This window comes from Cervus canadensis, chromosome 23, assembly GCF_019320065.1.
Source record: "Cervus canadensis isolate Bull #8, Minnesota chromosome 23, ASM1932006v1, whole genome shotgun sequence".
Classification (NCBI taxonomy): Eukaryota; Metazoa; Chordata; class Mammalia; order Artiodactyla; family Cervidae; genus Cervus; species Cervus canadensis.
Window position 1 is genome coordinate 238,544 of NC_057408.1, and position 12,720 is coordinate 251,263.

The following is a 12,720-nucleotide window of genomic DNA, read 5'->3' on the forward strand; positions in this document are numbered from 1 at the left end:
CTGAAAAACGGCAGAAGATAGTGGAACAAAATGGTAAATATGTTGTTCAATAAAATTCTTTGTGAAAATGAAAAATGTCTTTAAGTGAAAGTAAAATGGAAGTTTCTCAGTCATATCCGATTCCTTGTGACCCTATGGACTGCAACCCGCCAGGCTCCTCTGTCTATGGGATTATCCAGGCAAGAACAGTGGTGTGGGTTGCCATTCCCTTCTCCAAGGGATTTTCCCAACCCAGAGATCGAGCCTGGGTCTCTTGAATTGCAGGCAGATTTTTTGCTATATGAGCCACCAGGGAAGCCACGTACTCCCTAACCCCTTAAAAATGTCTTTATTGTTACTTAAAACCAAAGGAACTTTTTGGCCAACCCAACCCACACTAAACATGCAGCAATTGTCAAGAAGATATGATTTCTGACTTTACCCTCTACCATTTCTGCAACTGTGCTCTGTGTACTTTGTAAACATCCCTTTCTGATATTTACATACATTAGATGTAGTTAGAAGCTTGCATGTCAATCTCTCTTGGTTGTGAATGTTGAGTTTGAATCTCTTGTTGCTACTATCTTGTCTAATATAGTTCATGCTACATAATTATTTGCTGAGTGACAGCAAGATGCTGACTTTGGAGACTATGTAGGACTAAGACATATATGTTGCGTGCATTCCCATCAGCTGCTCAGATTGTCTTTTTATTTTCTGAAGGATCCTGGGGCCCTCAGAATAGGTATCTTAAAATTGCATGGAACTAATTTTCAGATGAAATTCTTTGGCAGCTTCAGACTTTCAGTGTGTTAGGATCTGGTTCTTAGATAACCAGAAAGTGGCCTATTAGGAAAAGTAGATAAGAATTCCTGTCATATTTAGCTAGAATTTGAATACAGTTCCCACTCCATCAACGATCATATTGTTCAGGGGTGGGGCTTCACTTTTTTCCAGGAATATCTTATTATTGTATACAAAGTTATATGTTATATTATTAGTATACATGATTATACACTAAAAATGTCAAATATGTAAAAATATATATGTAATGTATATTAGTGTATGTAGATACATATGTGTATATGTATGTGCACTTTATATATAGCTATATAAAATAAAGAGTGAGAAGACCACCCTTTCCTTCTCCTCTTCTCAGTTCTCACTCCTTGATCAAAAAATGGGCTACATTTAAGGAAGGGACACTGAATAAAAAGTCAAAGGACACACAGTCTATTTATGGCTCTGTCTTAATTTAATGACTGGGGGCAGTCCACCACATCTCTATCTCTGTTTCTTCAATGTTAAGATGATGGGTTTTGAATAGGTGATCTCTTGGGTAAACTTTTATTGCACTGTAATTCTGTAGACTTATTTATCATCTATTATACTGAATTTTTAATATGTAATGTGCTTCTCTGAGCCGCTGTTCAAAGAAACACAATGACACAGGATGGGAGACTTAATATGCTAAGGTTATAGAAGGGAAGGACTTGGGCAACAAACTTTAGTTCTGGCTCAGATGACACCAGCCAGTTATATGCTCATAGGCAAACCCTTCTGATTTCTGGAGCTCAGTTTTTCCATTTGGAAAGTGTAGGGAAAAAAAACCCACATGCTATCTTAGTCCTCTAGGGCCTTTGGGACAGGATTTCAGAAATCTAGGTACAGAAGGAATGAGACAAAAGTCATCTGATCACACAGAACCATTGTTTTGACAACATATTTTATGCCTTTATCTTTATTTCTATCATCAGTTCATATGCCCTGCTGATTTATTTTTTTTTTCCTAATTAAGTATTACCTTCCCACTAATAACAATACTCCGGTATATGGGTAACAGAAGACCTACTGAAACATTGCTCTAACAGAGTTTTTGCTGTGATGAGTAACAGAGGAAACGTTTCTGGCCAGTCAGAACGTTTCTCTGAAAAAAAGCACGTCGGTCAGAACACTTGGGTCAGAGGGCAGTGATCTATTCAGGATCGAACTGAAACGGATCCAGGGAAATGGGCCAGGACGGGAGTTGCTGGGTCCTCCCAGAATAGTCTCCGTTGCTGTACTTCACTGCATCCTTTCTGTAAAAAAGAGTGATGAGAGTGAGGAGGCTCTGTGACAGAATTCACACCAGCAGCCGACCCAGGTCGGCAGTGCCTGATGTAATTGGTCCCATCACATTGACATGTGATTGACATGTGATTGACATCACACTGGGGGGGTCATTCCCAACCACCACCAAATCATTCCTCAATCCACAGTCCCAAAACTCTCAATATAAAACGTGGTAGGCAGGAGTCCTCTCAGAATGCCAGCTTTGAGTAAACTCCACCCCGCGTCTTTTGAGTTCAAACCACTGGCAAAACCTGTCTGAATCCCTATCTGTTCTATATTGTCCCATAACGCAGACACGCCCCTGAGGGAGTTACATTCCTCAGTTGCCCGGGGTTGCCACTGAGTGGCCTGAATAGGTCCACTTATGCAGCCCCGCATACAAACAGTCAAGGAGATTAAAATACCACATTTTGTATGAATTGAAGACATTCCTCCTCCTTTTCACCACCCTGAATAGAGAACCGCAAGCCAGCGTCGTCTGGTTGTCTTTCTCTCATCAGCGGTCCAATGTCTGTGAATACGAGAAAATGCACATATGCATCTGAATGCATACATGTCGCTTGACAAAAAATAATAATAACCCCCTGAAATGTAATTACCGGGTTAAAAAAAAAACGCACCCAGTTTTCAGAGCCTATCACATCTCGCGCCTCGGCCGCGCAGCTCCCCCGACACTGCTGCTGTTGTGTCAGACAGTGGCAGTGTTGAGCCCCGGAGCCGAGCCCGCGGCAGTCCCCGCGGCCGCCCAGTCTCCGCCGCGGACTCGGGCGCGCAGAGCCACTGGGCCGCGAGGGCGCCGGGGAGCGGGAGGGGCGCGACGGCGGCGAGGGGTCTCCGATCCGCCTCCACGAACTGTTTTCCTTCACCCCCGGCCCGAGCCCCACTCCCTCCCATGGATCGAAATCCACAGAAATTCACTGAGGGAGGGTGAAGGGAGGGAGGTCGCTCGCAGGTTCCTGGCTGTGCCTCCCCCGGGTTCAAGTCGGGGAAGCGGCCCCCCGGTCGGCGGGGCGAGCGGTGGTGTGGGGCGCCCGCACCCCTGCCGAGGCAGATCGCGGGGTGGCGGTCCCCGCTGGGCTCTGCCGCGAGGCCGCTGCGATCCTCCCCCTCCCCCGCCCGCGCCCTCCCCCTTCCTTTCACTAGGACTCCGGGACTCGAGAGAGGGCGCGGGAGGCAGCCACTCGGGCCCGACCCCACTCCAGCGCTCGCCGGGGACGCGGGCGGGTGGCGAGGGGACGCGGCGGGGGCGCGGGGCGGGCGCGGCCATGGAGCGGCGGCGGCGGCGGCGGCGGCAGCACTAGCGACCGCGGGCAGACGAGCGGCCGGGCTGGGCCGCCCGGCGCCGCGGACCGAACTGCACAGCTCAGCAAAAGCGCCCTCGCCCTTCGCGCGCCGCCTCCTGCGAGCCCGAACCCGGCAACATTTTTTTTTTTTTAAGGCTCCAATCCATCCTTTGAAGAAAAGGAAAAAAAAAAATAGCATTGATTGGATAGACTGGGATATATATATATAATTTGGGAGGGGGGTTCCTGCTAAAATTAGCCGAGCCCGCGGCGCGCGGTGTGCGAGTGTGTGCGTGCGGGCGTGTGTGTGTGTGTGTGTGTGTGTGTGTGTGTGAATGTGATTACTCCAGGACTCCTCGGGCTCCGGAGACGCCATTTTCCCCCTTGATATCTCTCTCTGTAAATCGGTGGCGCGGCGGAGGCGGCCGCGCCGGGCGGGAAGCGCGGGGCCGGCCGGGGCGCCCGCGGCTCGCCTCCGCCTCCGCGCGCTCGGGGGCCCCGGCGCCCCCCGAGCGAGGGCGGCCCGCCCGCGGCTCGCCGTGTGACAGATGCTCATCGCCATGGAGTTGCCGCAGCAGCACCTTCGGGGGCTCGGGCGAGCGACGGGAGCCGGGATCTGAGCGAGCGCCGGGGCCAGCGGAGCCGGAGCCGTGGGTGAGCACGCGCAGCGACCTTGGCCCGGGAGCTCGGCGCCCAGCCTCCCGCCGCGCCGCGGGCCCCCGCACGCCCGGGGCCAGGGGCGGTGTGTGTTCTCCGCGTGCAAAAGTTAACGCTGCCTCGCCGGGGCTTTGACTTTGCACCGGCGGGAACTGGGAGACCGGGCCGAAGGGGCGGGATGCCGGTCCCGGGGAGGCTGCGGAGGATGGGCGCGATTCCGGCCAGCCAGCCGTGGGCAAAGATGCTGGCTCATTTGAAGTGACTCGGTGGTGGCGGCGAGGGTGGCAGCGTCGGGCTGGAGGTCTGGGACCTTATTGAGTTTGGCCTAATCTGATCCCCCCCCCCTCCGCCCCGGCCTTCCCCCTCCCCCCGCCTTTTGCACCCTCCCTCCCGCCCTCCCTCCGTCCGGCCGCCGACTGCTGGGGCTCGCGGGTTTGGCGTTGGTGGAGTGGACTCAAGAGGGGGAGGGGGTAGGGAAAGGAGTGGGAAGGCGGCAGGATATTTTTTTCCCTCTCTCTTTGTAACTTGCAGGTTAAGTGGAGCTAGAGAGCTACATTGTATCTAGTTGGATTTTGGGGGTGGGTGGGTAGGTGGGGGGGGGGGGATGTATTAGAGTCTAACGTGTCGTTAATAGAAAGAAGAACAGGGAAGAAGTGGTCCAGCCGGCGAAGGTTGGTGTGTGCTTGTGTCGTGGTTCTGTGTTAGTCTTTTTCTTAAAATCTTAATCAATGGATCTGAGTCTCTCTCGTGCTCTCCGGTTTTGGGACTCTGAAAAGACAGGAGTTCCCTTAAAAGCAGACGAATGCCCTTTTTGAAAGCACGCATTGTGTGTGTTTCTAGAGGAGCCGTGGGCTTAGGAATTAACGACAGGCTTTCCCGTTCGGTGGTTTCCAGTGGGAAATAACTCCTGAAAGGGAGCCCTTCAGTATCGATTTATTGTTTTTGTCTTTCAAACCATTATCCCTTTGACTACAATACTGTCCAAGAAGTTCCACAGAGACAAAGTCAGGTAAACTGGACCGGGCAGATCTTTAGCAAGATGGTGATAACGCTGATGCTGTTTTTGGTGTCTGTTTGTGATAGAAGCTTTGTTGGGTAATAGCAATTTCTGATCGGTAGAGCATGCTGGCTCTACAAAAATAAGTAACTACCGAAATGCTGTCTTCCAGTCCCCATCCCCGACAGGCTGCACACACCCCTCCTCCCACAACCCACACCAGTTACAATTCTGAAAGAGGATCCAACTGGAAATGTTTTCTTTGGAGATCGGAAAGTTGTGCAATTGGAAGTATGAGATGAGGCTAGAGGTACTGCTGGTGTGGGGAGGGGGTTCTTATTGCCCCTTGATGCGGCATTTCTTCTTTATGTGTGTGCCTATGTGGGTTCTGAAGGTGTATATATTGGTCTAAGAGGACTGTTGAGGGAAGGATTTCCGATTCATTTCCGCTTCAAATAAACTGTCCTGATAATCTCATGGTTGACATCTAATGCTAAAAGGCCAATTTGTATGTCTCTTTATCCCTGCAGAAGCTCTCCTCTGAAAGGGCAGTTTATTTTGGAATTCTACCACAGCTACTTTTTCTTTCAAGCCTCCCCATCCCCTCCACCAATATCCACACCTTTTTTAAAAGTTAGTTGGAGTCCATGGTCTTTATGGAAATACTAATACTACTTGTTTTCCTCTTACATTATTTTTTAAAATTCTGTTCCTTTTCATTCCTTTACTCTTCATCCTGTTTTTCCTTTCCTGTAGCTTTGTGCAAAATCTAACTTTTTAAAGTTGTTATTGCCAAAACTGTCTGGCAGTCTTGCCCCATCTCTTAACTATCCTGTAGTTTACACAGGTAGATCAGGTTGCCCTTCCCAGCCCATCTTTATCCTCAAAACATGTGTGTAGGTGTGCACATGCATGCTCATGTGTTTTGGAGGGGCAGGAGTGGGCTCAGAAAGAATGTGGAGAGGAGAGAGGAGAGGAGAGGAAGGGTGTTGTTCTTTGTGGCCACATCTGCAACACTGGGGCCAGACCAGCAGCCCCGGAGAGAGTTACCCTCACACACCCCAGTTGGATGTTGTCTGGCTAGGATGGGGAGGTGGAGCCAACTGTCCAGGGGCGTGTGAGGGAGGAGAAAGTTTGTAGCACTTTAAAATGTAGCCAGTTTACAATCCTTGGTCACTCCTTCCCCTTTCTCCTGCTTTTTGTGACTTCTGCCATTCCAAGACTCCTGAAGGGAGACATGATCTCTTTTGCTCTCACTTGGAAGTCCCAGTGAAGCTGAAGATGCATTATTGTCCTCTGTACTTAATTACTTTGCCTGCTACCAAAGAAGGGCTTTAGGGCAGATCAGAAGAGTATGGCTAAACACAGAGATTTGCCAACTTCAGGGAATGTAGCCTGAGAAGACAGGAGACCAGGTATGCAGAAAGTGCTGCTTTGCACACCATCTCCCCTCCCCCATTAAGAAAATAAAAGTCTTAGTCTTGGGAAGTTGAATCGGTGTTAGAGCTGGTCTCTGGGAACTGCTAGCCACTATAGTAATCTGAGCACGGGCAGAGGGGAGGAGGTGGTGAGTGAATGCTATCGGAAGCCAGAGGAGGAAAGCAGACTTGTTTCTGTTAGCAGGGAAAATAGATGTGTCACTGAAATAAACAAATTGGAAGTGGGGAATGGCTTGTAGTGAACACAAGGATGATTGACTGAGAGGCAGTGATATGGTTAGGAAGGGGCCAGTTGTAGCTTGGGAGATAGTATCAACTGCCTTATATGTTCACGAATGGGCTGGGCAAGTGAAGGGGTGTAATCTGACCTTTTGTATGTTAACATCAGAGCATCCCACAGGAAGGCATTGCTGGCAGACCCTGTTCTGCACTTCACACAGGGGAAGCCTAGGGGTATCCCGGTGTGACCCAAGGAGCCCCCTTTGGTGCCACAAGAACTTCTGGTCCTGTGTGTGCATTATTCATGGTAAGCTACTTTGTAAGTCACTTGACCTAAAAATGAGAGCTGAGGGCAAAGAGAAAACAGTACTTGGAATCTTTGTAGCAAATTTAGTTGAAAATGGTCAGTGGGAGGAGGCAGGAGTTTGTTGCTGAAGAAGAAATAAATAGGTAGGTACTTTCCCCTGGATTCCTGATTCCATTTCTGCTGTTATCTTGACTTTCAGTTCCATTAGGAGCAGAATCAATACTTCACTGGCACAAAAAATGTACCTCTAGGAGCGTAGAGTTCTTTTAACCTGGTCATTATTTTTAGTTGTACTTTAGTCTCTGCTCTGAAGTGTCTATATGATATGCACAAGGAGGAAGAGGAGAGGTTGGCTGTTTGGATGGGACATCCTTTCTGGAGTTTGTAGAGACACTGAAACTCAGCTGCTCAGAATGCCAGTTTTTCCCTTGGAGACTTGAAGTTTTAATTGAAACCAGATAGCTATTGAGAGTGGACCTGGCCAATGAAATCTTGTTTTCTTCACTGCTCAGGAATGGAAAATAAATAATTTTTGCTGATGGCATTTCAAGTTGCTTCAGTTTTGTTCCTGCCAGGAGAATGGGATAAATTATTATTAACACATTAACATTCTCAGAAGTTGCAGTGCCTTAAAAAAATGAGATAATGTTACTGAGTTTGCTCAGGGACCCACTGTGTGGGATCTGTCTCTTCAGGATGGGGGAGTGGGGAGCAGAGACAGGAGGCTGCTCTTGTCCTGAAGGGGTAGCTCTGCCCTGAGAAAAGGAAGCTCATAGAGTCCTGGCCACATATTGCTGTGCTTGGTCCTTGGGTTCTGTGAAGAAGGGAACAAAACAGTCCAGTTCCATTGCTATCCTATGATCTTATGGTATACTATGAAACCTGGTGAGGTTCCCAAAATGTTTTGGGTCAGGATTAAATAAGGAGCTGGCTCAGTGGGTAAAGAATCTCCCTGAAGTACAGGAGACACAGGAGACGTAGGTTTGATCCCTGGGTCAGAAGGATCCCCTGGAGGAGGAAATGGCAACCCACTCCAGTATTCTTGCTTGGCAAATCCCATAGACAGAGGAGCCTGGTGGGCTGCAGTCCATGGGGTCGCAAAGAGTCAGACACAACTGCTCATGCATGCATGTACATAAATAAGGAGCAAAGCCATCAGATCTAGCCATAGGTTTGAACTTCATTTAGAATTGTTTTTAAAGGAAACCCTGGTGTTTCACAAACTCTTCATGAAACTGCAGACACTTTTGGGCAGCCAAATGCTTGATAAGTGCAGAAAAGTAAACACCAAGATGCCCACAGAATGTACTACTTCATGAATTCAGGGGAAAGATGCCAACTTACATTCTTGTTTGGCTCTAAGCATTTATGTCCATTTTCGCTTAGCTTACTGCTAGATTCTTATGCCCTCTTGGACACACTAGGTTGGGACAATATCAAGTTTTGGGGGAAACTGGTGATCTTAGATGGCTGAGTCCAATTTAGTGGCCCTTACATTTCACATCTGGAATTTTCAGAATCGGGTCAGAGCAGCTTCCCTTTCAGAGTTGGTTTCCTTACCCCCTTAGCGGGTACCCTCTAAGATTGAGGAAAGATTTTTTTTAATGGCCTTTGGTGTAAAAACCTGCAGTTGACTTTCTGTCCAGTTCAGAGCAAATAATGCCAGGATCAGATGGAGAATGTGAGCAGCCCTGAAGTCCACAGGATCTCTTGGGAGGAAGCAGATACCCCTCCCTGGGAGCTGATGACGGGTTGTCATCAGCAGATCCACGAGAAATAAATTATAGGCAAGGCCAGCTGAGCTGACCCCCAGGCAGGTAGAGGCTTCTACCTTTCCAAGTGCTAGGAAGGGACAAGTGATGAATGGTGAGCCGATAAGAGTTTTAGAACTTTGCCACTTTGGAAAAATGTTTCTCTGACCCAATATACCTTTTTGCATCAAAACAAACTTTTTTATATCCATGGCACTTTTCTTTTCAAAAATATCTTTATATCACATTTGCCCCTTGATTTTCTAAGGCAGGAAGCTAGGTAAGCCTTTTATCCCCTTGCAGAAGATGAGACCATTGATGTGCTGGCTTGCTGAATGACACAAGTTGGTGGCCCACATGGGACCAGATGGCTCTGATAAAGTGTGAAGAAGAGCATCACACCTGAAGTGCCAAGATCTGCCTTGGATCTTGTCCCTATTATTTCCCAGCTAAATGTCCCTGGAAAGTTATTTAACCTCTTCGAGCCTCAGTAAACTAATCAGTAAAATAAGGATAAAAGATGCTTACCCTGCCTACTTCACAGGGGTTCTGAGGATTAAATAATACCAGCTAATTTCTATAATTGAACTCTGAGAGGATTTCCACGCTGCCTCCTGGAAACTGGTGTCTGGGATTGTTGTCACCATTGCTTGGAGATTAATAGCTTCTTGGTATGCCTAGAAATGCCTGTAGGGGCCCCTTGTGTTCTAAGACAGTCAGGGAATAGTTGTTTTGTGCTCCTGAGTTGACCAAAGGAAAAAGAAAATGTGTATAGTATATGTAGTTCAGATCGGTTGAATTCTTGGATACCTACTTTGCATATATATCTGAGATCAAGAGTCTCAGATAGTATTGAATTTGGACTCAAGGATGTATTAGTGCTCAGGAAATGCTCTTCAAGTTAAGAAGGAGAAGGAAAAAAGACAAAAGACATGGAGACCCACAGAGAGGACAGGTAATGAGTGGTGAGTGTGTGTGTGTGTGGGGGGGTTTCCATCAGGGAGCCACAGTGGCTGAGAAATGACAGTCAAGACAGAATTTGTATCCTCTCTAAAGAACAGAACTGATAGCAAGATTGCATCTGTCCCAGCAAACCCAGAAAGTTCTCTCGAATCAGGGACGATCTTCATAGACTCTTCTGCATTGCTCCTCTTTCTCTTTCCCATGATTCCTGGCTCGCCCTGTCCAGCAGCCTGTACCAGGCATGTTGCAGCACTCACCGGTGAACCCCGTTTTAAGCAGCACACATAGGCCTCTGTTCCCTTTAGACTGATTTCCTTGTTGGCCCTGAGCACTTGTACACTTGTCCCCCTCCACACTTCTGCTCCTTCTGTGTCACCGCCTCCTCTCTGAAAGTGTCCCAGTTGGTCCCTTTTAGCCAGAGTGTCTACCTCTTACGACACCTGATCAGCTCTCAGCTCTTCACCGCCTTTTCCAGAACATGTCAGGACTAAAGCACTTGCCGGGCATCTGCTTTGCTCTTTGTTGTCACTCACCTCTCCAGGCTGTGGATCCTTGAAGGATGAGGCCAAGGTTGCCCCCACAAAGTCCTACTTATGAATGATTTCTGAGAATGAATGAATCACAGAATTCATGCAGCGATAGAATATTAAAAGTGAATGTTGTTTAAGATACATGAAAGCTCTGCACAGTGAAGCAACACAATGAGGATCTCTTAGACAAAGTGAATAATAAGCACTTATGTCAATGACTTTTTATATTTTTGGCTATCTTTCAGGGGCAATCACCCACTCTCAGTTTCTCCCTCAAAGCCTGAGAGTTAATGATGCTTTACTGCATGTACATCGTATCAGTCAGTGATTCACTTATTCATCCAATCATCAAAATATTTATTAAGTACCTACCAGAGCCTGCTTGCCACTCTAGCACACATAGCTCTTGACTTTCTCTGAAAATTCCAATTGCATTTTTTGTCCACCACACTCATTTTGGCACTTAACCATGCAATCTTCTTTGTTACTTAAGTCCAAGTGCTTCTCACTCCTTGGTGACTGAGGGTGCCTGGCTGCAGTGGAAGAGAAGGCTGAGCAGAGAAATGCACTCAGAGGGGAAAGTTCCGGGCATGGGCTCCTGCAAGACTGGTGGCAGGCTGGACTGGCCCCCGTTGAGCACATGGTGTAGGACAATCCTTTTTGCTCCTTAGCTTGAGCCACGGTAAAGAGAAAGAGTTTGGATTATTGTGGAGGAGGGGCCCCTTCTGAAGTTCTGTGACTCTATAGGCAGAAGTGTCCCAGGAATTTTAAAGGTTTCTTAAAGCTCAGAATTCCTCAACCCCATTTAATGGCGCCCCAACCAACTCTCCACATTACTCCCACTAAGGACTCATGAACTTTGCTAAGTGTTTGCTGTGGGTGAGAATTACAGAAGGAGACGTGGGACAAGAAGAAACTCAAAGAGCCAGACTTGGGGACACGGAAAGAAGAGGAGGGGATGATTAGTTAAATGTAAAGAAATACGATAGTGAATAATATGGAAGGAAGAAAAGGATTGATCTGGTACATCTTTTGAAAACTGGCCCTTGTTGATAAAGTGACCAAACTGAGACAAGGGAAATGGCTTGTCTCAGACAAAACAGACAAAGATGGCTTCTGGAAAATCTGTGCTGTATTCCCTTTCTGGACTTTGCTTACTACTTCCTGTGCCCAGTAGGCGTTTGGAATCTCTGCTGTGGTTGCTTTTGGACCTCATGAATCTAGGTAGCTAGGCATTGTTTTCTGGTGTAGATTCTGTTAGGGATAAAGCCTAGGGCTCTGCCTGTGCTCCTGGGATGTCTGTTCAGTCTTCACATCAGAGTCTGCCCTTTCATGGCCTGTGTTCAATAACAGTGAGTGAATTGGTTTGCATGCATTTTGAGATGAGAGGGAGTGACCTGCAGTTTGTCCAAAGCCAGAGGCCTCTGAGGTTAGGGTTGGGGTGGAAACAGGAAAGTTGGGTTTTGACCTGAGTTCAGCAGTCTTCCTGAGTCACCTAGAAGCACACTGTTTGAGTATTTAGGACAAGCAAGGCTCTACAAGCTACTGAGATGCTTCAGTTACTTTTACTCTAGGACTTGGGATATGAAAAAAAAAAAAAAAAGGCAAGCAACTCGATTAGTCTAATTAGGTAAAAAGAAATGTCTTCATTATTCCTTTTATTTGTCAAAGATTGAGAGTTCTGTCAGTGGAAAGACTGGGCTTGGGGGTTTCAGCTTGGACCTGGAAAGATACAGATGCTGGAGATGCTAAATTTGATGAATCCAATGTTGTAGCCTGAGAACTCCCATTAGAGGCAATTGGGGCACAGTTGTGCTTGTAGCAAAATAATAAACTCTGGGTGGCAAGTCCCTTGCAGTTGTTGGGTGGTATGTCTATGACCTATTGTTATTTGAGCAATGAGAGCTTTGACTTTTTTTTTTAAAGTATTGATTCATAATGGTGACTAAAAAGGATGATTTGATGTGAAAGCCCTGTGGGCCTTCTCTCTGCTCATTATTTTGTACTCTGGAGCTCAATTACAGTTGGTTTTTGGATCCACAAATGTTTGTTAAGGTCTCAGCATTGTAGTTTGTGCCATTGTTCTTGGCAATGTTGGGTGAGAAAGGTCTGGTATGAGATGGGGCTTTTGCCCTTGACGAATGGACAGTATATCTCAAGAGACAGGCTTAGCTCAAATGGAAAGCATCAGTCTGCAGCCAAAGTGGGAGCATGATCTAAGTGGAATTAGCTATTTGGGTGATCAGGGATAAAGTACAGTCGGAGAAGGCTTCAAGAAGGTTGTGGTTTTAGGTTTGATGGTAGAACTGGAACCAGGGGACATTCTTGATGTCACAGTTAGCTTTGGCACAAGAGCAGAGATGGGACAGAGTTTGAATGTGAATTTGAAATTGCCACCAGGAAACAGATGCTAATTATGATCATGTACTGCATCTGACAGGAACAAGGAGGCCCTGATGCTGAAGGTCCAGCTGGCTGATATT

The 12,720-nt window shown here is 47.3% G+C and overlaps 2 protein-coding genes across 3 annotated transcripts in view; one reads left to right on the forward strand and one right to left on the reverse strand.

Moving 5' to 3' along the window:
- Window positions 1-1,688: 1,688 nt before the first annotated feature.
- LOC122425367 (translation initiation factor IF-2-like) lies at window positions 1,689-3,573 on the reverse strand. The gene is made up of 3 exons (XM_043443683.1): window positions 2,712-3,573; window positions 2,496-2,602; window positions 1,689-2,057 (listed from the first exon to the last, which is right to left on the reverse strand). The coding sequence occupies exon 1, from the start codon at window positions 3,571-3,573 to the stop codon at window positions 2,719-2,721; it is 855 nt and encodes a 284-aa protein (XP_043299618.1). The 3' UTR covers window positions 1,689-2,057; window positions 2,496-2,602; window positions 2,712-2,718.
- The window catches only part of SETBP1 (SET binding protein 1), a 401,443-nt gene continuing 391,974 nt past the window's right edge, over window positions 3,252-12,720 (forward strand). Inside the window, exon 1 of one of the 2 annotated variants that reach the window (XM_043444129.1) lies at window positions 3,252-4,028. The gene's annotated coding sequence lies outside the window, so the exon portion shown is untranslated. Of the gene's footprint in view, window positions 4,029-4,551; window positions 4,703-12,720 lie in introns of those variants that run through there. The other variant, XM_043444130.1, reaches the window with a different exon arrangement.

Coding starts and splice junctions, on each gene's coding strand:
- LOC122425367 (XM_043443683.1), bottom strand. CDS start 3,573: ATGCTATTTTTTTTTTTCCTTTTCTTCAAAGGATGGATTGGAGCCTTA.